A 22,528-nucleotide genomic window follows, 5' to 3' on the forward strand; every position below is an offset into this window, starting at 1 on the left:
TATGGCTTACAAGCTCTTACGACTTGGGCCTAATATTCGGGATTACGACTGGATATTCCATCCAGGGTAATCTTTTTCTTCAGACTCACTTATGAAAATGATTTGAATATTGGAGTGTTTTAAAGAGAAGACGAATACATAGGGCTTACAAGCTCTTACAACTTGGGCCTAATATTCGGGATTACGACTGGATATTCCATCCAGGATAATCTTTTTCTTCACATTTTAGTTAAGAAATATTTAAAAGAAAAGGATAATGTAAAGGTTTGAGATTAAACTGATCGAAGTGTGGAAGTTTGAAGTCGAAGGAAGTTGAAGGGATACCCTCACAAAGACTTGATATAAAAGGACCCGAAAATAAGTCGATTATAAATAAATATATAAATAAATAAGTTTCCTTATTGACGCATTTAAAAAAAATTAAGAAAATGAAAATATAATAAAACCAACAATGTTTTAAAATAATTTGAATTAAAAAAAGGGATACAAAAAGGATTTATCTAAATCAAAAAAAATTACGAAAATAAAATAGAATAAAGGAAAATGATAAATCTAAGAAAATAAAATTAAAGAAATCAACAACAGCAAAGGCTAAGGATCAAACCAAGGACCTGGTGGGAGACAAGGGAAGTCTCAACCACCAGGCTAGGGGCGGTTAGTTAGATGTTGTATACATTCGCATATACAAATAGCAAAACCGGCGAAACATCAAAAAAAAAGGAAAAAGAAAATAATGATGGGCCCGAGATTAACGAAAGGCCCAAAATGAGGCGGGTTGGTTCGCTCCAGACCGGACCCGACTGCTTAAAACACAAAACAAAAATAAATGGAGGTAACCCTAGTTCACGCGGTCGAAAATGTCTCTGCATCACACTAAGGTTTCCTCTCTTCTCAGCGTCGCACTCTCTCAATATCTCTCAACCAACAAAGGCAGAACGCGACAGCCGCGATTCCGACCGCACCATGCTCGTGACAGAGGCGTTGACGGAAAAACCCAAGACTCCGACCATCCATGGTCCGTGACGCATACGGCGTCAAAAACGGTAGCCATGGCCGCGATTCCGTGCTTGCGATGATGATGTGGATGAAAAGAGCCTGGCGGCTCCGACCACTTACACGCTCGTGACAACGGACGACCACCTAACACATGATTCCGGCCGTGTCATTCTTCCTCAACACCAAATATCCGATAGGGTTCACAAAGCTCGCGAAAAGATACTTGAATCACAACAACAATCAAGCTATTCGAAAAATGACACCAAGCACAAGAATTTACAACAAATAAAATGTGAAAGACAAAGGATAACTGACTGATGAAAACCGGGTAATCTGATTTCTCTTCCTTTCCGTTGTTTCTGTTTCTGGATTTTGTATCAAATGTATGAGCCAAATAGAAACTTATGTTTTTTTTTGTGAAAAATCGTTGCTGTAAAGAATGAAATGGTTGTTGTGAAAAAATTTGCTGTGAAAAAATTGTTGTTCTGAGAAGTGTTCTTTTTTTTAAAATTCCCCTTTATGATATGTACATGCTTTTGTTTTTATAGTGAAAAATCATAGGGTTTTTGTCTGATATAATAATATAACATGATTCATCTCATGCTATCTATGCAAATTTCTGCTCAACTCTAAAAATGTGACACTCTGCTATGCTCTTTTGCAATTTGACTCTTTGGTTCAACTGTTAAATAATTAAAATGTGTTGTAGTTTCTATAGCAACAAGACAAAAGTGTTTTTCTGCTCAAAGACACAAGCAACAGCAAATGGCAGGATCAACTTATTGTGTTACTTTTTGGGGTTACTGCAAAATTAGACAAATATGTAACTGATATAACTGAATTTTTTTAAAAGTTTTTTCTTTGAAATATCACTGTATAAATTTGACTGTATTAGTTATTACTTAACTGAAATCCCTCTATTTTGTAATGGCTACTGCAAACAACTTGTAATCCTACTATAATAACTAATATATTAGAAACCAAATTGCTTTGTTTATTTAGTTACTATAAAATAAAGTGCAAACATATAACTAAAGATTTCTTCTTTTTTTTAATTGTTTTTTATGAGGTAGAAAAGAAAAAGTAAAATAAAAACTATTTTTAAAATTTTAATAAGAAATAAATAATAGTTTAATTAAAATGTGACAAAATATTTATTTAAATTCAAATGAAAGAAAAAAAAATGGTAAAACAAGATAAAATTGTGAAACAAATTGTAAAACCAATTGTAAAACCAATTGTAAAACAAATTGTAGAACAAAATACTATAATTATAATTTTTAAAATTTATGTCTTAATTTTAAATTTTGAAATAAAAATTGATTTGTATTTTCAATATAAATATAAAAAATGTAATTTATGTAAAGTAGAAAAAATGTATTTTATTTACACTTTCAAAATGAAGATCTTATATTTTTTTTTTTGAATTGATAAATAGAAAAAATTAAAATGGAATAATTTATGAATATGAATGTTTATGAATAAAAATCATATTTTTTATGTGAATTGGTAAATAGAAAAAATTCTAATGAAATTTAAATAAATGTCATTAAAATGAAATTAAAAAATGGAATGATTTATGAATATGAATGCTTATGAATAAAGGTCATGTTTTTTTATGTGAATTGATAAATAAATAAATAAATCTAATAAAAATTAAATAAATGTCAGTGAAATAATTTTTTTTTAAAATGGAATAATTTATGTCAATGAGTGGGTGCAAATTGATAAACAAATGCTTTGAAATGTAAATGAATGCCTTTAGGCGGGGCAAAATTTAGGGTATGACAGTTGCCCCTATTTAAATACTTTTACTAGATGACATGAGTGATGATAATCCTCAGGGTATCCAAAGTGAAAGGCATTTAAATACAAAAGACCCGAATTTTGCCCCTAGATGTGATGACATGCCATGCTATGAGTTGAACGACTTTTTTGTTTACTGGGGATATGATAGACCCTAGCGTGATTTTTATGAAGGATGATGGACGGACCTATGGGGAATGATGAGAATACGGTAGCGGAAGAAAATGTCAAAGGCAATGCGTGGAGACTCATTGGGGACAACAATTTGCTGGGGAAAAGACACTAGGGAACATCCAAGGTACAATTTAATTGATAGGTTCAGACATGACCCGGCACTTTAGAATGTATTTGCCAGTTCTTAAGATTTCTCATAAGAAATATTCGAAGTGTGTTTCATCAAACAGGTTCAGACATGACCTAACCCCTTAGAATGCTTCTGACAATTCTGGGGATCTCTCATAAGAAATATATCCAATCCAAGACTTTGGAGATTTCTAACATAAAATTTACCCAAAACAACAGAAAAGACGGGAGTCTTCTTATGAGAAGATTGTCCATATAACACATTGGAGTTTTCTTACTAGAAAATCATCCACACAAACTAGATTAGGAGTCTTCTTACAAGAAGATCATCCATGCAAAAGGGTACGATGATTCTTTACAAAGAAATCAATCAAAACCAAACATCATTGGAGTTTTTCAACAAGAGTAACATCCAATCTTCTGGGAATTCCTTAAAACGAAGAGTCACTCGTGACTTTCTAGGAACCATCAGGAAAAACAGGTAATCAAACTCTCTGTAAATGCCAACAACTGGACTTGGATCATAAGCAATGGATTACAACCAGCTTCTAACGGATTGGTGACAACTTCAATTAAACTTTAAATGATGTTGGCAACAACCAAACTTCAGGTACCAATTACGATTGGATTTTTAAATGGAGTGCCAGTTATAACTAGACTTTTTTGAGAAAACCAACAACAATTGATTTTTTAAGACCAAAGTGCCAGTTACTACTGGACTCTAAATAAACTCCAATGACCATGAGATTTTGAAAAGGTACCAGTAACCACTGGATTTTTGATGATAATGATAATGCTAGTAACAACTGAATTTTGGAGATGCCAATGACAATTGAACTCTTGAAACGATACTAGTCACAACTAGATTCAAGGGTACCAAATAACAATTGGACTTCTGATAACATACTAGTGACAACTGAACTTGACATACTACTGACAATTGGATTGGAGATAACACTAGTGATAACTGGACCTTACGGGATGCTGATGATGATTGGACTTTGGATGAGGTGCTAGCGACAAATGGTCTTTGGGTCAAGGGATAACAATCAACGACGAGACCGAATGGGCAACACAAATGAGTACAAAGTATATTTTGAACCATGCATGATTTAATTTTGTTTGTTTTATGCATGATATATGAATGACCATGATATGCAATGCTGACAATAGGCAGTCTGGGAGTTTGTAGGGACTGTTTATAGAGATTCTGATTCCTCAACACCAATAACTCAAACCCGTACAAGTAATAGGCATATCCAGAGGAGAATCTATCAAGATTGACAGTTATAAATAACCAAAGGTCCATCCTTCCAGAGGATTAATAAGTTGCGTTTCATGGAGATTTGTGTTGGTGATCCAGGAGTATTTATGCAATCTTGAGACTTTCAGGAAAAACAAATGGTTTTCTCTTGATTTTCACATATATCAAAGTAATTTTGTTCCTTTCACTAAATTTCAAATTCTTTTCAAGTTTCAAAATTTCATTATTAACAAATAAATGACACTTTGCATAACAAAGAAAAACATAGAAGAACACAATTAACAATGATTGATAGCCAAAACTTGTATTTTATTCAAGGATGGTAGCACACAAATGGCGTAGCTCCATGGAATGTTACAATTTTGAAAATGGCAATAAGGAAAGGTTTACGTTGAATTCAGTGACCACTAACATCACCAATAGATATGATTCCCCAAAACCTTGCTTCTAAGGGGAGTAACTGGATTGATCTCCCGCCTCAGATTCTTCGGTATCAATCAGTAACAACTGATGCAGTTTATGCCTCTTGCCCCTAACTTTTGCCTGGATCGCCCTTTCGGGTTTTCAATCCACCGGGACGCTCTTTTTTTGCCTAAGTTTCTCTTTCAGGTTTTCAACTTAGCGAGCTATCATTTTTTATTCATCCCTAACTTCTGCTTGGATCACCCCTTCGGGTTTTTGATCCACCGGGATACCCTTTTTTTTTTACCTAAATCGCCCTTTCAGGTTTTCGACTTAGCGAGTTTTTATTAGGCATAGTATGTTTTAACTGCATCAGAGTTCACGGGGTGTGAGAACTCTTCATCATCCATAGTTGTGAGAATCAAGGCACCTTCGGAGAAGGCTTTCTTCACAACATATGGGCCTTCATAATTGGGAGTCCATTTCCCACGCGAGTCCTTGTGTATTGGCAAGATCTTCTTGAGCACGGGGTCTCCTTCTCTGAATTCCCGAACACGTACTTTCTTGTCAAAAGCCCTTTTGAGCCGTTTCTGGTATAACTGTCCATGGCATAAAGAAGTCATTCGCTTCTCATCTATGAGGTTTAACTGATCAAATCTGTTTTGGATCCATTCAGCCTCTTCTAACTTTGTTTCCATCAAGATTCTCATTGAAGGTATCTCCACTTCAATTGGGAGAACCACTTCCATCCCATATACTAAAGAGAATGGGGTTTCCCTTGTTGAAGTGTGGACGGAAGTCCGATATCCATGCAGTGCAAAGGGTAGCATTTCGTGTCAATCCTTATAGGTTTTCACCATTTTCTGCAGGATCTTCTTGATGCTTTTATTAGTGGCTTCAACAACGTCATTCATCTTTGGACGATATGGTGAAGAGTTATGGTGCTCAATCTTGAAGCTTTCGCATAGTTCTTTCATGGTCTTATTGTTCAGATTCGTCCCATTATCTGTAATGATCCGGCTTGGAACTCCATAACGGCAAATAATCTCTTTCTTGAGGAACCGTGCAACCACTTGTTTTGTCACATTAGCATATGAGGCGGCTTCTACCCATTTGGTAAAGTAATCAATGGCAACCAGGATGAAGCGGTGATCGTTGGAAGCTTTAGGCTCGATGGCGCCAATCATGTTAATGCCCCACCTCAAGAACGACCAAGGTGATGTTAAAACGTTTAGTAGGGTCGGAGGCACGTGTACCTTATCTGCATAGATTTGGCATTTATGACATTTTCTAGCATAATTGAAGCAATCGGATTCCCTGGTCGACCAGTAATAACCCTCTCTCAGAATCTTCTTTCCCATGGCATGCCCATTGGCATGAGTTCCAAAGGATCCTTCATGAATTTCCTTGATCAACAGGTTTGCTTCATGTCCATCCACGCATCTGAGCAGAATCATGTCGTGGTTTCTCTTGTATAACACACCATTGCTTAAGAAGAATTTGGATGCTAACTTCCTCAATGTTTTCTTACCAAGGGTTGTTGCATCTGTTGGATATTCTTGGTTTTGCAAAAAACATTTGATGTCGTGAAACCAAGGTTTACCATCGGCTTCCTCTTCAACCGATTGGCAGTAGGCAGGCTCAGCTTTCCGCTCTATCTGAATGAGAGGCGCTTTATTATGGAATCTAACTTGGTACATTGAAGCCAACATAGCCAAAGCATCAACAATTTGGTTCTCAGTTCTCGGGATATGACGGAAAGTGATTTCGTCAAAGTATTTTATTAGTTCCATGACATAGGCACGATATGGGATTATCTTGGTATCACGGGTTTCCCATTCGCCTTTGACTTGATATATCACCAAGGTTGAGTCTCCACATACTTCAAGGATTTTGATTCTGAGGTCAATTGTTGCTTCAATGCCAAGGATGCACGCCTCATATTCTGCTATATTGTTTGTGCAATCAAAACACAACCTTGCTGTGAAAGGAGTGTACCCTCCATTCGGGTTCAATAGGACAACTCCTACGACATGCCCCATGTAATTGGAGGAACCATCGAACATGAGCTTCCACCGAGATTCGGGTTCAGGTCCTTCCTCAGGTCCTGGGATTTCACAATCTTTTACTACCATAATGTCTTCATCAGAGAAGTCAAATCTCAACGGCTGGTAGTCTTCAACGGGATGGTTTGCCAGGTAGTCAGATAAGACACTTCCTTTAATGGCTTTCTGAGATACATATTGGATGTCATACTCAGATAGTAACATCTGCCAACGAGTGAGTCTTCCAGTTAAAGCAGGCTTTTTAAAGATATATTTTATAGGATCCATTTTTGAGATCAACAAAGTAGTGTGGCAAATCATGTATTGTCTTAGACGGCGAGCGGACCATGCTAAAGCACAACAGGTTTTCTCCAAGAGTGAATACCGGGTTTCGCAATCGGTAAACTTCTTGCTCAGATAGTAGATGGCATGCTCTTTTCGGTCGGTTTCGTCATGTTGTCCCAGCACACATCCCATTGACTTTTCAAGCACAGTTAGGTACATAAAGAGTGGTTTCCCTTGAACAGGTGGAATTAGAATAGGGGGTTCTTGTAGGTATTGTCCGATCTTCTCAAAAGCCCTTTGGCAGTCGGAGTTCCATTCAACTGCTTGATCTTTTCTAAGCAACTTGAATATAGGTTCACACGTAGCAGTCATATGAGATATAAACCTAGAGATATAGTTCAAACGTCCCAAGAATCCTCTAACTTCTTTCTCTGTACGTGGAGCAGGCATTTCTTGTATTGCTCTAACCTTGTCTGGATCTACCTCAATTCCTTGTTGACTAACAATGAAACCAAGCAATTTTCCAGATCGGACACCGAAGGTGTATTTAGCAGGATTCAGCCGTAGTTGAAATTTCCGGAGACGCTCAAATAACTTTTACAAGTGATCTATATGATCCTCTTCACTTTGGTATTTTGCAATCATATCTTCTACATAAACCTCAATTTCCTTGTGCATCATATCATGGAAAAGAGTGACCATTGCTCTTTGGTAAGTTGCCCTAGCATTTTTGAGACCAAATGGCATTACCTTGTAGCAAAATGTTCCCCAAGGGGTGATGAATGTGGTCTTTTCCATGTCTTCTGGATCCATCTTAATTTTATTATAACCCGAGAATCCGTCCATAAAGGAGAAGATCGCGAACTTAGCAGTGTTGTCTACCAGAGTGTCAATATGTGGCAGGGGGAAATCGTCCTTTGGACTAGCTTTGTTTAGATCCTTATAATCAACACACATCCTGACCTTGCCATCCTTTTTGGATACTGGTACAATATTAGCTACCCATTGAGAGTACTTCGCAACTGCTAGAAAACCGGCATCAAATTGACGTTTCACCTCGTCACAAATCTTTAGAGCCATGTCGGGTCTTGCTCTTCGGAGCTTCTGCTTCACTGGCGGGTAATCTGGCTGTAGTGGTAGCTTGTGGACAACAATATCAGTATCTAAACCTGGCATATCCTGATACGACCAAGCAAATACATCTACATATTCTTGTAGCAACTTGATCAATCTTTCTTTGATGCTTGCCCCAAGTGTAGTCCCAACTTTGACCTCTTTCTTTTCTTCCTCAGTGCCAAGGTTGATTGTATCCACTGGTTCTTGATGCGGCTGAAGGGCCTTTGACTCGTGCTCGAGTAGCCTTTCCAATTCTTCAGGGAAATCACAATCTTTCTCACTATCCTCTTCCGCTTGGTAGATGGGGAGTTCAAAGTTATAGGAAGTAGTGGGGTCATCGAATTCAACTGGTTTATTGATTATTCTGCATGTTTTTTAAATGATGGTTTAATAGAAAAGTGGAAATAAAATGCAAAAGAGTTAAAAATATTTTTGTATTTTTTTGAAAGGATTGTCATTTTAAGGAAAGAAAAACAAATAAATGAACGATAAGAATTTGAACAAAATGCTCTTTATTTGTCATAATGATTTTGAAATTTAAAGTGGCCCTACAAATGATTCGTTAGCCTTGGGCAGAGCTAAGGATTTTCAAAAAACAAAGGAAAACACAATTACTTTGACACAGGAAAAACTTATGGAATCTCAACTGCTTCCCAATTTGTTAAGGCTGCTTCACACCGGTATATCAAATTTGATGCTTCTCCATCTTTAGTGTCATCTTCAACTGCACCAACTTGATCCCCATGGATAAATCCTGTGCTTTGGAAAACTTCTTGTATGCTCCGTATGTGGTCCTTTGCAGGGACCAGGGCTCCTTCCTTAGAAGAAGGCTTGTACCCCAAACCAAAACGATCATTTTTTTCGCTGACATTGATGACTTGCCCCCAACCTGTAGGACCTCCACTTTCAACTGCTGACCTTGCACTATTCAAAGAGGAGAACGACAAACTGGTTTTCTCAATAGGATCCTTTACTTCTACAAGTGTGGCATTGGATGTTTCAAGTGCTTGGAAAGAGGTCTCTAAGGCATCTTCATCAGCCTCGATAGAACGGAAAGAGGAGAGTTGACTAATGATAAAATCTTCTTTACCCGAGACAATGACGAGCTTGTCACCGACGACAAACTTCATTTTCTGATGCAAAGTAGAAGTCACTGCCCCAGCAGCATGTATCCACGGACGTTCCAAAAGGCAGCTATAAGCGGGATTTATGTCCATGACTTAGAAATTGATGGGGAATACATGCGGTCCGATTTGGATTTGCAGCTATACCTCCCCAACTACTGTCCTCCGAGAACCATCAAATGCTTTTACCATAAGTGCACTAGGTTTCATTTCTGAACCTTGGTAAGATAATTTAGCAAGCGCCCTCTTTGGTAGAACATTGAGGGACGATCCAGTGTCAACTAAGACCCTAGCCAGAGCATCTTCTTGGCACTTTATGGATACATGTAAGGCGCGTTTGTGATTCTTCCCTTCCTTGGGTAGCTCTTCATCGCTAAAACTTAGAGTGTTGCAGGCTGTGATATTGGCGACCACCCCATCGAATTGTCCAACCGTTATATCTTGGGTAACATGAGCTTAAGCAAGCACTTTCAGTAGAGCCTCCCTATGAGCTTGGGAATTCAGAAGCAAGGACAAGATAGATATTTTTTACGGTGTTTGATGTAACTAATCGACTATCTTGTAGTCACTTTTCTTTATCATTTTCAGAAATTCAATCGCTTCACCTGATTGCACTGACGGCTGTGCCCCTCCATATTCTGGGGAAGGATTTGCAGTTGTAGCTTCCCTTGTTGGTTCTTGAGGGATTATATTAACATCAGGAGTATAAATCTGACCGCTGCGGGTTATTCTGCTTATCCCTGCGATGTTAGTGATATTGGTGTCAACATTCTCCAAGCTTTTCTCACCTTCAACATCTTTGGGTTCTTCATCTACCACTCCATCTACCACAGTTATGTCATATTTCCAAGGTACCGCTTTGGTGCTTTCAAAGGGAAAGGGGGTAGGCATACAAACTACTACGGGTGATGGATGAACAACATCTTTTCTTTGATAAGTTATCTCAACAGGTTCTGGTAGATTGAAAAAGGGTTCAATGACTGAAATTTCCTCGTTTGTTGCAGGACCACAAACTTGTAAAACACCTTGATCCATCAAGTTTTGAATATCAGTTCGTACCACTTTACATCCCCTTGGATGAACGACACATTCTTCACAATTATCGTGACATGTATCAATCAAACTAGCTCCCACAAATCTTGCATGGAGTGCTAGCAACGGAGTTTTAACATCTTCAACATTTTTTATTATACAAACATCAGAAGCATCCTCAATGGCATTAACATCACCATGCGCCGGCAGAGGGTTACTTTTTACGTTGGGTCCAACATCTCGGAATGAAAGGATCTTCTTCTCAACCAGCTCTCGCACAATATGCTTCAAAGCATAACATCCCTCTAGATCATGCCCAGGGGCACCCTCATGGAAAGGACAATGGGCATCTTGATTGTACCATGGAGGTAAGGGATTTGGTGGAGGACCCAAAGGTCTGGGAGTCACTAACCCTTTCTGCAGTAACGATGGGTATAACTCAGTGTACGTCATAGGGATTGAAGCGAAAGGAGGTCTACCTCTTTGTACCCTATTTTGATTTGGAAGATTTTGTGGACGTGGAGCCTGTGCCCTCGGCTGTTGATAAGCGGGTGGCATGGGTGCTTGCTGGTATACTGGTGCTTGTTGAATAGGTTAATAGACAGTAGCTTATGACTGGTTGAAATTTGCTGTGACTGCTGCCACATACGGTTGTTGAATATACTACACTGGATAAGTTGGTTGTTGCTGAGCAAATTGATGTTGCTTCTTCCATGAATGACTCCTTCTTTGACTGGTTGACACTGCGTTTGTTTCGCCCTCTTTCTTCCTTTGGAAACTTCCGGGAAACTTTTTGACATTATTACCAGATGTTTCAGAGGTGGTTATCATTTTTCCATTCTTCAATCCAAGCTTGACCTTTATGCCCACGGCAACCAAGTCAGAGAAGCTTGCCGATACACTACTCACCATCCTTTCATAGAATATAGGTTTTACCGTATCCATGAACCAATCTGCTAACTCCTTCTCAACAAGGGGTGGTTCGACTTGCGAGGCCACTTCCCTCCATCGTTGTGCATATTCCTTAAAAGACTCGTTATCTTTCTGGGACATGCTGAGCAATTGCCTCCTATCTGGGGCCATATCCATGTTATACTTATAATGTTGGATGAAAGCATCAGATAAGTCTTGGAAACAACGAATTCTACTTTGATCAAGGCTTAAGTACCACTTAGAGGGAGCACCCCTCAAGCCGTCTCTCACATGCATCAACATACATTCACATGCATCAACATACATAATGAAACAGTTATGGCCCCTAGCGCAATTGTTCTCCCAAGCCAATGAGAGAACCTAAGCTAACCTAATAACGATCTAAGCATCTCCAAGCAAGATCTTCAAGGTTGCCCTCCTTTGATATTGAATTCTTATCTTTCTTCATAACATTACATTACATAAAACAAACTCGTTTTACATACGAGGGAGTGAGATGAGAAAAGAAGTTACATTAAGAGATTAAAAGAGAGGCACGACACGCAGGTCGTATTTTAAAAAACCAAAATAAAATAAAGGAAAACTAAGGCCATAATCGATCACCACAAGACAATAATAATAAACACATTATTATTATTAATTTTAATTCTTTTAATTAATTAAAACCAAATTAAATTTCGGCGACCGATCACACTACGCAGAGTTAGCCGGGGGTCCGCTGCCCGGTTAGTGGACGGTGGTTTCCGCTGACCGATCAGCGGACGGGGGTCAAGGGGGTAGCGCCCCTGGCCGAAATTTTTAATGAACAATTCATTTGAAATCGATATCGTTTTTCGCATCAACACTTGATACTTTAAAGCACAACTCTTGCACAGTCACAACCCTAATCACATAACTCTTTGACAACACAACCCTTGTGCCGTTATTAACCCTAATGCACCAATTTCAGACCGTCAAACACACCTCGATTGTTAATTCAGTATGATTGATCAATACGTCATTGCTTCACCATACTAATGTCGGATCAAGAAGCAAACGACCATTGATCGCTCAAAGGAAAACAACCATTAAGTGTTTGAATGAATGAAACAGAAATAGTATATCATATATACCGTATTTTGCATCAGGATTACTTATATCTTATATATAACTTAATCGATCTCAATTGCATAACGTATGGACGATCGATGTATCGTTGCTTCACCATACTAATGTCGGATTCTGAAGCATAGTCAACATCAATCATCCAAATCGTACACACATGATGCCAAATTTAATTACTCATTTATTCTTTGATTCATTCTGTCTTTTAATCGTATTAATACAAAAAATACAGAAAATAAACAGCTATCAGATGCATGGTTTCGTAATTGGCTCTGATACCACTGAAGGGGAATAGCGATCCAAAACGCAGCGGAATTTAAAATTTCTCCTTTAGGGATCCTTACGAATGTGCATGATCAGTGATAGAATCGTTACCTCTTGTGGCGATTGTAACCTTTGATGTAGATCTACAGAGCGATCACGAACATTGAACGATGACAACGCCTCTACTCAGTCCACAGGAACAGATTCCTTCAATCTCAGTGCTAGCTGCTACGAATGAAGGCTTTGAGTGTGTGTGTGTGTGTGTGTGTGTGTGTGTGTGAGAGAGAGAGAGAGAGAGAGAGAGAAACGAAATTACAACTGCACAAATGCTTTTACACAAGGGTTCTATTTATAGAACCACTTGTGTGGGCTGTAAGCTAAAAATCCCACTCAAGTGTATGTGGCTCATATCTTATAATATGCCAAAATCACTTAAGCGCGTGGTACCTTACCATATTTCGTATTTTACTTAAGTACACCGTACCTTACGATGTTCCACAATTCACTTAAGTGCACCGTACATTACGGTATTCCTTAGTTACTCTATCTCTCATCAATCTGTCCTTTTGTGTGTGACCCTGTAGGTTTTCGCAGTATTGGAAATTATATTAAATCACGTATTTAACATAATAAACAGTGAGCGGTATCTAGCAACACGTCATTGCTACCCAAGACATGAAAATGTCATGTGATCTGAAAAATCCTTTTGTGATAATACTTATGTGTACAATTACCCTTTTGCCCTTATGTCTATATTGAACACAAGGCATAGACCGTGTCATCCTTGTCCAGTTCAATATTGGGCCCATAGACATTTATCATGTTACGCGGGATGGGAAAATTCCATCTAGGTCACTCATGTCCCTTAGCATACTTCGTGGAGTACCCATCAACTGTCTTTATGGTCATCCAGTTACGGACAATGTTTGATCAGCAATAAGGCACTCGACTCTACATCTAGGGTCCATAGTGGTTTCAGGTCGAAGGGTGATATACACCATTATCACCATGAGAATAACTTTTGACACTTTGTATAACATTCTATATAGTATTCTCATAACGGGTCAATCCAGTATAAATATTACTCTTAATATTCATACCTATGTTTAAGACTTGATAACTCCTTATCCATGATCCATGAGACGTGATCATCAGTCTATATACATAATAGTCTTAATGCTTTAATGTTATCCCACCTCACAATAAAGCTCGACTATGGATACTTTAAGAATAGTGTCCTTATGTTTAATGTGATCTCATGATTAAGTCACACTTGATACATTAAACGGACTAGCTATTCTAGGGACTTTATTAAACAAACATAATAAAGAAAAAGCCTTTTTATTATTAATAAATAATTCGATACAAGTACCAAAAGTATTGGCCTCTAGGACTTACACCAACATGGAATTCCATGGCCACTGCCAACAATGACTTTCTGATTTGAATTACTTACTGGGAAATAAGACAAGAGATTACCTTGTGATGCGATTGTGTGAGATGTTGCGCTCATGTCCATGTACCACTGATTGTCAGGAGTATGGAGTGACGTGGTGTGCATTGCGGTCTTAATGTGTATCGGTATCTGAGATAAGGTATAGGTTGCATACACTTGAGGACGTTGTCCTAGAATGCCTGGATGCTTAGGAGGACCGACAGGGCGTGTCCACTAAGAGATGGGTACGGACACTGTGGCATAGTCCATGGTGGTGGAGTCCAACCCCATGGTTTCCAGTTTGGGTATTACTGTCATTGTTGCCAAGGAGGAGCGGACCAAGGTAAGGGAGCGCTGGGAGCTCCAGAGGTGTACTGCGGTTACCATGTCCCCCTTCGTGACCCTGGTTGCCACGAGAGCGAGAACGGTTAACGGGGCGGCGGTTGCCACACTGAGAGGTGTCTTTAGTAGGTTTCGGCTGAATGGTGTGTATAGCAGCATGAGAGCCTGTGTTTTCCATCTTAGCCTACCCGATTTCTTCCAAGGTGAGCATGGAACGAGCCTGGTAGAAAAAATTCAACATGCACACAAAAAATATTTCAATTATTTTAGAAAAACATCAAAATCTCAGTCAGAAACGTTCATGACAAAATAAAAAACAAGCTTAAACGATTTTCAACTTATTCATAAGGATTTCTAAATTTCTTTAACAGCTCTGGTATTTCATAACCAAGCATGTCATCTATAACTTGAATCATTTTAGGCTTCAATTTATCAAATTTGTCGATGTTGTAAGTATTCAAAACCTCTCTGAAGTGATCTACATTAGGAAAATCACCAGCGGATAAATGAAACTCCCTTTGAACCTGTTCTACAAGATGATAGTAAATAATAAGTAACTAAGAAATTACGCATATTAAGGAAATGAAAATGGATGGAGGATACCTTTTTAAATTCATCTTCAAGATCATCTATAAGCCTTTGTTGTACCTTAGCTTTGCCCATCATTGCAGGCATATGCATCTTAAGATGACCAATTATACTTCAACATATTTCAATAGATCAGGATACTTTTCACACAATTTCCTGAAGTGCATAACGGAATCAGTATATAGTTCTTTTATGGAAGAAATTATTATACGATTTCATGCATCCATTATTTTTTCAACAACCACACCCGTTTTCACTAACTTTGCATCTACGAACTTTATTTGTTTCGTCCCTACCGTGGGTTTAACCTAACTTCTCACATTCCTTTTTATGTGATACCTACAAAGTAATGTATTAGAAGAATGAAATACCTTTGCAACCGAATTCATCAAGGCGATATCGCGGTCGATAACAATCACTTTAGGCATCTCACCTTGGTCCTCGAAGAATGTCCAACACACCTCTAAGACCCAAGTAAAATTGTCCTATACAAACCTAACAGAATATGTCTTCTCAGTTGAGGTAACACCAACCATCTCCAATAATGGAAGTTTATACTTGTTGGTCTTATTGGTTGAATCAAGTATGAGCATAGTAGGAAATATGTTAAATAACTTTATGGAATCAGGATGAGTCCAAAATATATCTCTAAGAGTAACTTCATCCTCACACGTTTGGTACCTAGACACATAGATGTTATCACCCATCAATTTTAAGAGTTGTTGCATTTCAGTTATATCCCCCATAAGCGCCTTGTTAGTTAGGTACCAAATATTATACACTTGTTTGATATTTGATATATTTCTGAGTCTTTTCCGTTTCAATGTTGCAAGTATATTTTTTGGTTGAACCAGATTGAATTGTTGATCGCACACTAAGTGTTCGACAAATTGCTTGACTTAAGTTTTTGTGTGTTTTGATCATTGGAGATAGATTTTTCCTATTATATTGTATTCAACTAGTTGTGATTAGTTGTTGTGATTTAATTGTGGATTATTATCATTGCACTGACACTTCTACGTGTATCCGAGTTTTTCGATAGTAGGTTTAGTTAGACAATTTTTGATGCGGGAAATTTTTGAAACTTGCTTCCGCGCTATAAACTTTTTCAAAACCAATTTTGGTTTAAACTTTAACTTGTGATATATTCACCCGTTTTAGATCTTGGCATATCGTCTAACAATAATTATTGTCCCCGTCAACATTGACGATCAGCTCCTTTGATAACACTTTTTTGAGATTTTGGAGTTGGTGAGTAGGGAAAAACTTTGTCAACATGTTCAAAATATGAAGGTGACCGTGTAGTCGAATTGTCATTCGGTGTATGCTTCATTTTCTTTGGAGCACCTTTTTTTTACCGGTTGAGAGAGCAGTTTCATGTTGGTGGTTTTCGGATAGGCAATCTTCCTCAATTGTTTTATTGATGTGGAATTTCATGTTGTCATCGACTTTCAAAAATGTCTCTTGTATTACTTCACATTCGGTCAAAATAGAGATATTCGATCTACCGTCATTCATGACACCATCATCATCAAACCTAAGTCTCTTCCAATGAGTGCAAACCTCATCCATTCTTATTGAATCACCAAGTTTCACCTTTTTTACAGTAACACAAGCACATGAGAGACCATATGTTTTCATAATTGTGCATCCATACTCGCTATCGGAGCCTACATTATCAACTCGTTTATCCTCGTGAAAAATATAATTCAAACTCGTCTGAGAAATATTACCGACCAACTGAGAATAAGGAGTGTTGTCTTTAAATCTATGTTTCAAGACTATAATGCTCCGACCAAATGATGTATGTATCTCATTATGTTGGTTTTGAATCATGTGGTTCGCGGAATCCTAATCTCTACCCAAATCGCCCTTACTATTTCCCAACCAATTTTTCAAAGTAGCACGGACAAACTTAACTATGTTAGTTGTTGTATTTCCAAGATGTCTAACATTGTCAATCCATGCACAAACAGTTTTCTCCTTCACCTGGTCAATAATTGTGCTTTCAACATATTTCAACAAATCAGAATACTTTTCACACACTTTCCTGAAATGCATAACAGAATCGGCATATAGTTCTTTTGCGGAAGAAATTATTATAGATTTCATGTATCCATTCTTTTTTCAACAACCACACCAGTTTTCACTAACTTTCCATCTACAAACTTTATTTGTTTCGTCCCTACCGTGGGTTTAACCTAACTTCTCACATTCTTTGTTATGTGATACCTACAAAGTAATTCATTAGAAGAATGAAATACCTTTGCAACCGAATTCATCAAGGTGGTATCGCGGTCGATAACAATCACTTTAGGAATCTCACCTTGGTCCTTGAAGGATGCCCGACACACCTCTAAGACCCAAGTAAAATTGTCCTTTTTTTAACACTCAAGAAATACAAACCTAACAGAATATGTTTTCTCAGTTGAGGTAACACCAACCATCTCCAATAATGGAAGTCTATACTTGTTGTTCTTGTAGGTTGAATAAAGTATGAGCACGGTAGGAAATGTGTTGAACAACTTTATAGAATTAGGATGAGTCCAAAATATATCTCTAACACTAACTTCATCCTTACATGTTCGGTACCTAGACACATAATTGTTATCATCCAATAATTTTAAGAGTTGTTGAATTTCAGTTATATCCCCCATAAGTGTCTTGTTAGTTAGGTACCAAATATTATACACTTATTTGATATTTTATATATTTTTGGGTCTTTTCTGTTTCAATGTTGCAAGTATATTTTTTGGTTGAACCAGATTCAATGTCATGTCAATAATGCATTCCTTCTCTTCTGGCATGAGCGTACACACACTAGGATGGCCGACTAATTTTTCACACAAATAATGTATCACATTAAATTTCCAATTTTTATTTGCCAACATGTAACCACTCACCTTAAACAGACACTCATATTTTCTTGAACCAGTGTCGTCTCTTTTAAAATTTCGGAGAGGAGTTCTATATTTCTCGCTTCTTTCGCACGTCATTTCACAAAAGCGCATCTTATTCGAACCATTATCATACCTTCTGATAATCACACCAAATTCAAGTTTAGAGGCTTCCATACGAATTAACTGAAGCATTTGATCACAAGATTCAAATTCTTGCTCGTTTTTAAATTGGTTCCCAACATCTACCGTTTTCACGACAACACCTTGGACATCCGGAGAAACAACTTATTTTGGAAAAATATTGGGGTGCACCATATCTAATAAAAACAATTACAACATAACAGCATATAAGCGACATTGTTGAAAACAAAGCTGGAAATTAAACACAGACTAGTTCTGGAAATGCATCTCCAGAAAAGTTCATACTCGTTCCGAAGATATATTTCCGGACACAACGCTCATTTTTTCCAGATAAAATGCATGATTGATGTGAACAACGCAGTGGAAAATAAAGGATCTTTACCTGAAATTATATCTTCTATTGCTCTTTTGATGTGATGAACCAAAAGATTGGAGATTTGGAGTGAAAAAATGGATTGAGAATGAATGGGTTTTTTATGAGGGCTTAAGTTGAAAAACAACAATGGATGTGTGATCATGCAGCTGATGCTATTATCAGATTATTTTGGAGAAGCATCTCCGAAAGTATCTGACATGCAAAGGTGACATAATATTTTAAAATCCCGCTCAAACCTCCGGCTATGTATTTTCGGAATTTCTATTGAACTGATCAATTATGAATATATTTTATGAAATGTTTCGGAGATGTATCTCCGGAATAAAAACAACGCAACTTTTAGGACGCCACTTAGAATGACTTGCATTGTATGTGTAATGAATGCGTCCGGAGATGCATCTCTAAAAACATAGACATTTTTAGATTTTTGCATAGTGGCTAATAAGTTTATGGGGTGCATTAAAAATCCTCTTTAGTATCAGATGTTAACATCATTGCAGCTATAGGCTTCGTCAGTCTTATCCCTGTTGAATTTTGATTAAATGAGTTATTGTTAAGAAAACTTTAAGGAGACGTGTTTGTAAGGTACATAACTTACCCTAGCTCATGGAAAATAAATTGGAGGAATGCTCTTTGAAAAATCAACTAAAGATATAGTAAAACATATAAATCTATGAGTCTTTGTTGATGGAGGAGTTGTACTCAATGCTATGTCATTTCTTACTTTGAATAAGTTCACCTCACTTGAATTCCATGATACTAGTTCCCAAGAAATGTGAAGAAGGGCGCTTGGAACCTATCACATTACTAATGAAGGCTTTTAATTGAAGACGCTCTCTGGTTGAATTGTGGACATTTTATAGGTTATTCAATTAATAGACCACATACTAGATAGGCTTGAAATATTAAGAGTTGAATTCATAATATTTGACACTATGTTTTCGGAAAATGAGAATAAAGGAGAACAAAGATCTCAAGATGACTGAGAGTTTTAGAAATTCGGCAGGACATTGCCAACCTTTGAGACTTAAAATCCTCCTGTGTTAGCAAACTACGCAACATTTCCTCATAGTCAGATTCATGGAATAACGATATAAATGCGAAATAATAACACACAAAGTTGCTAAGACTTTTTATTTACTAGAAAGATAAAATACACATTGTATTTAAGAATTTTTCTCACTAGTGTATTTCTCTAATTATTGAAAATGCTCTCAATGTTGGAATGAATGTTGTTTTGGCTTTTACATCTTATATAGCCAAAGCATTGGATACATCATCCGTAACCCATTTATTACGGTTCCTATAAAGTAGTAAAATCTTCCATTTATTTCTAAATAATAAGAAAACAATGACCATCAAAATAATAAGGAAACAATGACTTTTTCAACAATCTCCCACTTGAAGATTGACTTCAGTCGGTCTTCACATCTCGATCATGCAGCAGCCTTCTTTGGTATGTTATTCTAGCAAGCCAACTCAAGTTGAGCAAACTTCAGTTTATCAATAGTTACTACCTTTGTCAACATGTCTGATGGGTTCTTACTTCCCAGAATCTTCCTCAACGTTAGTATCTCATCCTCAAGCAGAGTTCTGATAAAGTGATAACGGAGATCGATGTGCTTCGTTCTAGAATGGAATGCTGAATTCTTAGCCAAATGTATTGCACTGTGACTATCGTTGTGCAAAACACTCCTCTCTTGGATGAATCCCAACTCTGTCAATAATCCTTGAAGCCATATCAACTCTTTGCTAGCTTTTGTTACTGCTACATACTCAGCCTCTGTAGTGGATAGAGCAAGGATCTTTTGTATCCTCGACATCCAACTAACAGTTGTAGTACCAAAAATAAATATGTAACTGGTGGTACTTCTTCGATGATCAACTTCACCAGCAAAGTCTGCATCAACATAGCCTTGTACTTTTAATTCACCTTTACTAAAGCACAGACATTTCTCCTTAGTGCCTCGTAGATACCTCAAAATCCATTTCACAGCTTCCCAATGGGCTTTACCTGGATTTGACATAAACATGTTTACAACTCCCACTGCATGGCCAATGTCTGGCCTCGTGCATACCATCGCGTACATCAAACTTCCAATGGCTGAAGCATATGGAATCTTAGCCATCAATTCTTTTTCTTCCTCCGTCTTTCGGGTCTGGTCCTTTGATAAGCGAAAATGACTAGCTAAAGGTGTGCTAACTGGTTTGGCATTGTCCATGTTGAATCTTTATAAAACACGGTCGATGTACTCCGCCTGAGATAACTGCAAAATTCCTCTTTGCTTATCTCTCGTGATTTGCATTCCAAGAATCTTCTTTGTTGGACCCAAGTCCTTCATGTCAAATTCTTTTGACAATTGCATCTTCAAGTTTCTGATTTCATCAATATCTGGACCTGCTACTAACATATCATCGACATAAAGTAATAAAATGATATAACTTGAATGATATCTTTTGAAGAAACAACAGTGGTCGGCATTGCACTTCTGGAAACCTTCCTTGTGCATGAAGCTTTCAAACTTTCTATACCATTGTCTTGGAGCTTGTTTTAGACCATACAAGCTCTTCTTTAATCTGCACACCATTTTCTGTTTGCCTTCTTCTAAGAAACCTCTTGGTTGATGCATATAGATCTCCTCATCTAAGTCTCCGTGAAGAAACGCAGTCTTCACATCCAACTGCTCTAGGTAGAGCTCTTCACTGGCAACAATACTTAACAAGACCTGATAGTATTGAGCTTCACAACTGGCGCAAAAATTTCAGTGTAGTCAACTCCTTCTTTTTGCTGAAATCCTTTGACAACTAGTTAGGCCTTGTATCTTTTGGAGCCATCATGGTCTTCCTTCACCCGATACACCCATTTGTTGTGAAGTGCCCTTTTCCCATAGGTAACTCAGCAAGTTCACACGTCTGATTGGAGATCAAAGACTTCATCTTGTCTTTCATAGCAAGTTCCCACTTGCTAGCATCTGCTGCCTGACATGCTTCTGCATAATCTTCAGGCTCCCCTTCATCTGTCAATAACATGTAGTCCATGTATCTCCTGTTAGGAACATGAGTTCTAGAAGTCCTTCTCAATACATGAGTTGGATTCGGAGGCTCTGATATGCCAGGTTGCTGCTTACTGCCTTGTTCAATTGTTTCCTCTAGCTGAGGATTATCAACTATAGGACTTTCTAAGACATCGTCCACCTATGCATAAACTGGCCCACTCAAATCTGAGTTGCTGACACATGTATTTTGTTTGTCCTTGTACATCACTCTTTCATTGAAGATTACATCTCTACTGCGGATCATCTTTTTGTTTTTAGCATCCCATAAGCGATACCCAAACTCATCCTCACCATAACCGAGGAAAGTGCATTTCTTTGATTTGGGGCCAAGCTTGTTCCTGCCATGATCACTAATGTGCACATATGCTACACAGCCGAAAACTTTAAGATGTGAGAGTTTTACCTCTTTTCCGCTCCATACCTCTTATGGTATTCTATGCTCCAATGGTACCGATGGACCTCAGTTGATTAAGTAAGCTGGTGTGTTGACTGCCTCTGCCTAGAACTGCTTCGGTAAGCCTGACTGCACGCGTAAGCTTCTGGCTCTTTCAGTCAACATTCGATTCATACGCTCAGCTACACCATTCTGTTGAGGCGTACCTGGCACAGTCTTCTCCATTCTTATTATGTGCTCATAGCATAACTTCTTGAACCTGGTGTCTACATATTCACCACCATTGTCAGTTCGGAGCTTTTTTATCTTCAATCCGGTCTCGTTTTCTACCATCGTTTTCCACACCTTGAAAGCCTCAAATACGTCAGACTTATATTTCAGAAAGTATACCCATACCTTTCTGGAATGATCATCAATAAAAGTCACGAAGTATTTCTTTCCACCAATAGATGAGACGGTAGTTGGACCCCAAACATCAGAGTGGACAAGCTCGAGTCTTTCCTTCTTTGGAGTTCTCCCACTTGTATGAAAGCTAACTCGTTTCTGCTTTCCAAGTATATAGTCTTCGCACATGTCAATTTCTATTGACTGAAGACCCGATAGTTTTCCATTTAAGTGCATA

At 37.9% G+C, this 22,528-nt stretch overlaps 1 protein-coding gene across 1 annotated transcript; it reads right to left on the reverse strand.

The window, feature by feature from the left end:
• Positions 1 to 14,789: 14,789 nt before the first annotated feature.
• On the reverse strand, positions 14,790 to 15,785 carry LOC127135717 (EH domain-containing protein 2-like). Its single transcript, XM_051062359.1, has 3 exons — positions 15,535 to 15,785; positions 15,055 to 15,151; positions 14,790 to 14,975 (listed from the first exon to the last, which is right to left on the reverse strand). The coding sequence occupies exons 1-3, from the start codon at positions 15,783 to 15,785 to the stop codon at positions 14,790 to 14,792; spliced, it is 534 nt and encodes a 177-aa protein (XP_050918316.1).
• Positions 15,786 to 22,528: the final 6,743 nt, after the last annotated feature.

Source organism: Lathyrus oleraceus, chromosome 4, assembly GCF_024323335.1.
Source record: "Lathyrus oleraceus cultivar Zhongwan6 chromosome 4, CAAS_Psat_ZW6_1.0, whole genome shotgun sequence".
Taxonomy (NCBI): Eukaryota; Viridiplantae; Streptophyta; class Magnoliopsida; order Fabales; family Fabaceae; genus Lathyrus; species Lathyrus oleraceus.

Bases quoted from the DNA above. Each gene is read 5' to 3' on its own strand.
- LOC127135717 (XM_051062359.1), bottom strand. From the start codon at position 15,785: ATGGGGGATATAACTGAAATGCAACAACTCTTAAAATTGATGGGTGAT. The intron at 15,152-15,534 runs GTTTGTATAGGA...AATATGTTGAAG, and splicing joins GAGAAGACATATTCTGTTAG to TATAATTGGTCATCTTAAGA. The intron at 14,976-15,054 runs GTATCCTCCATC...CTTGTAGAACAG, and splicing joins TTGAAGATGAATTTAAAAAG to GTTCAAAGGGAGTTTCATTT.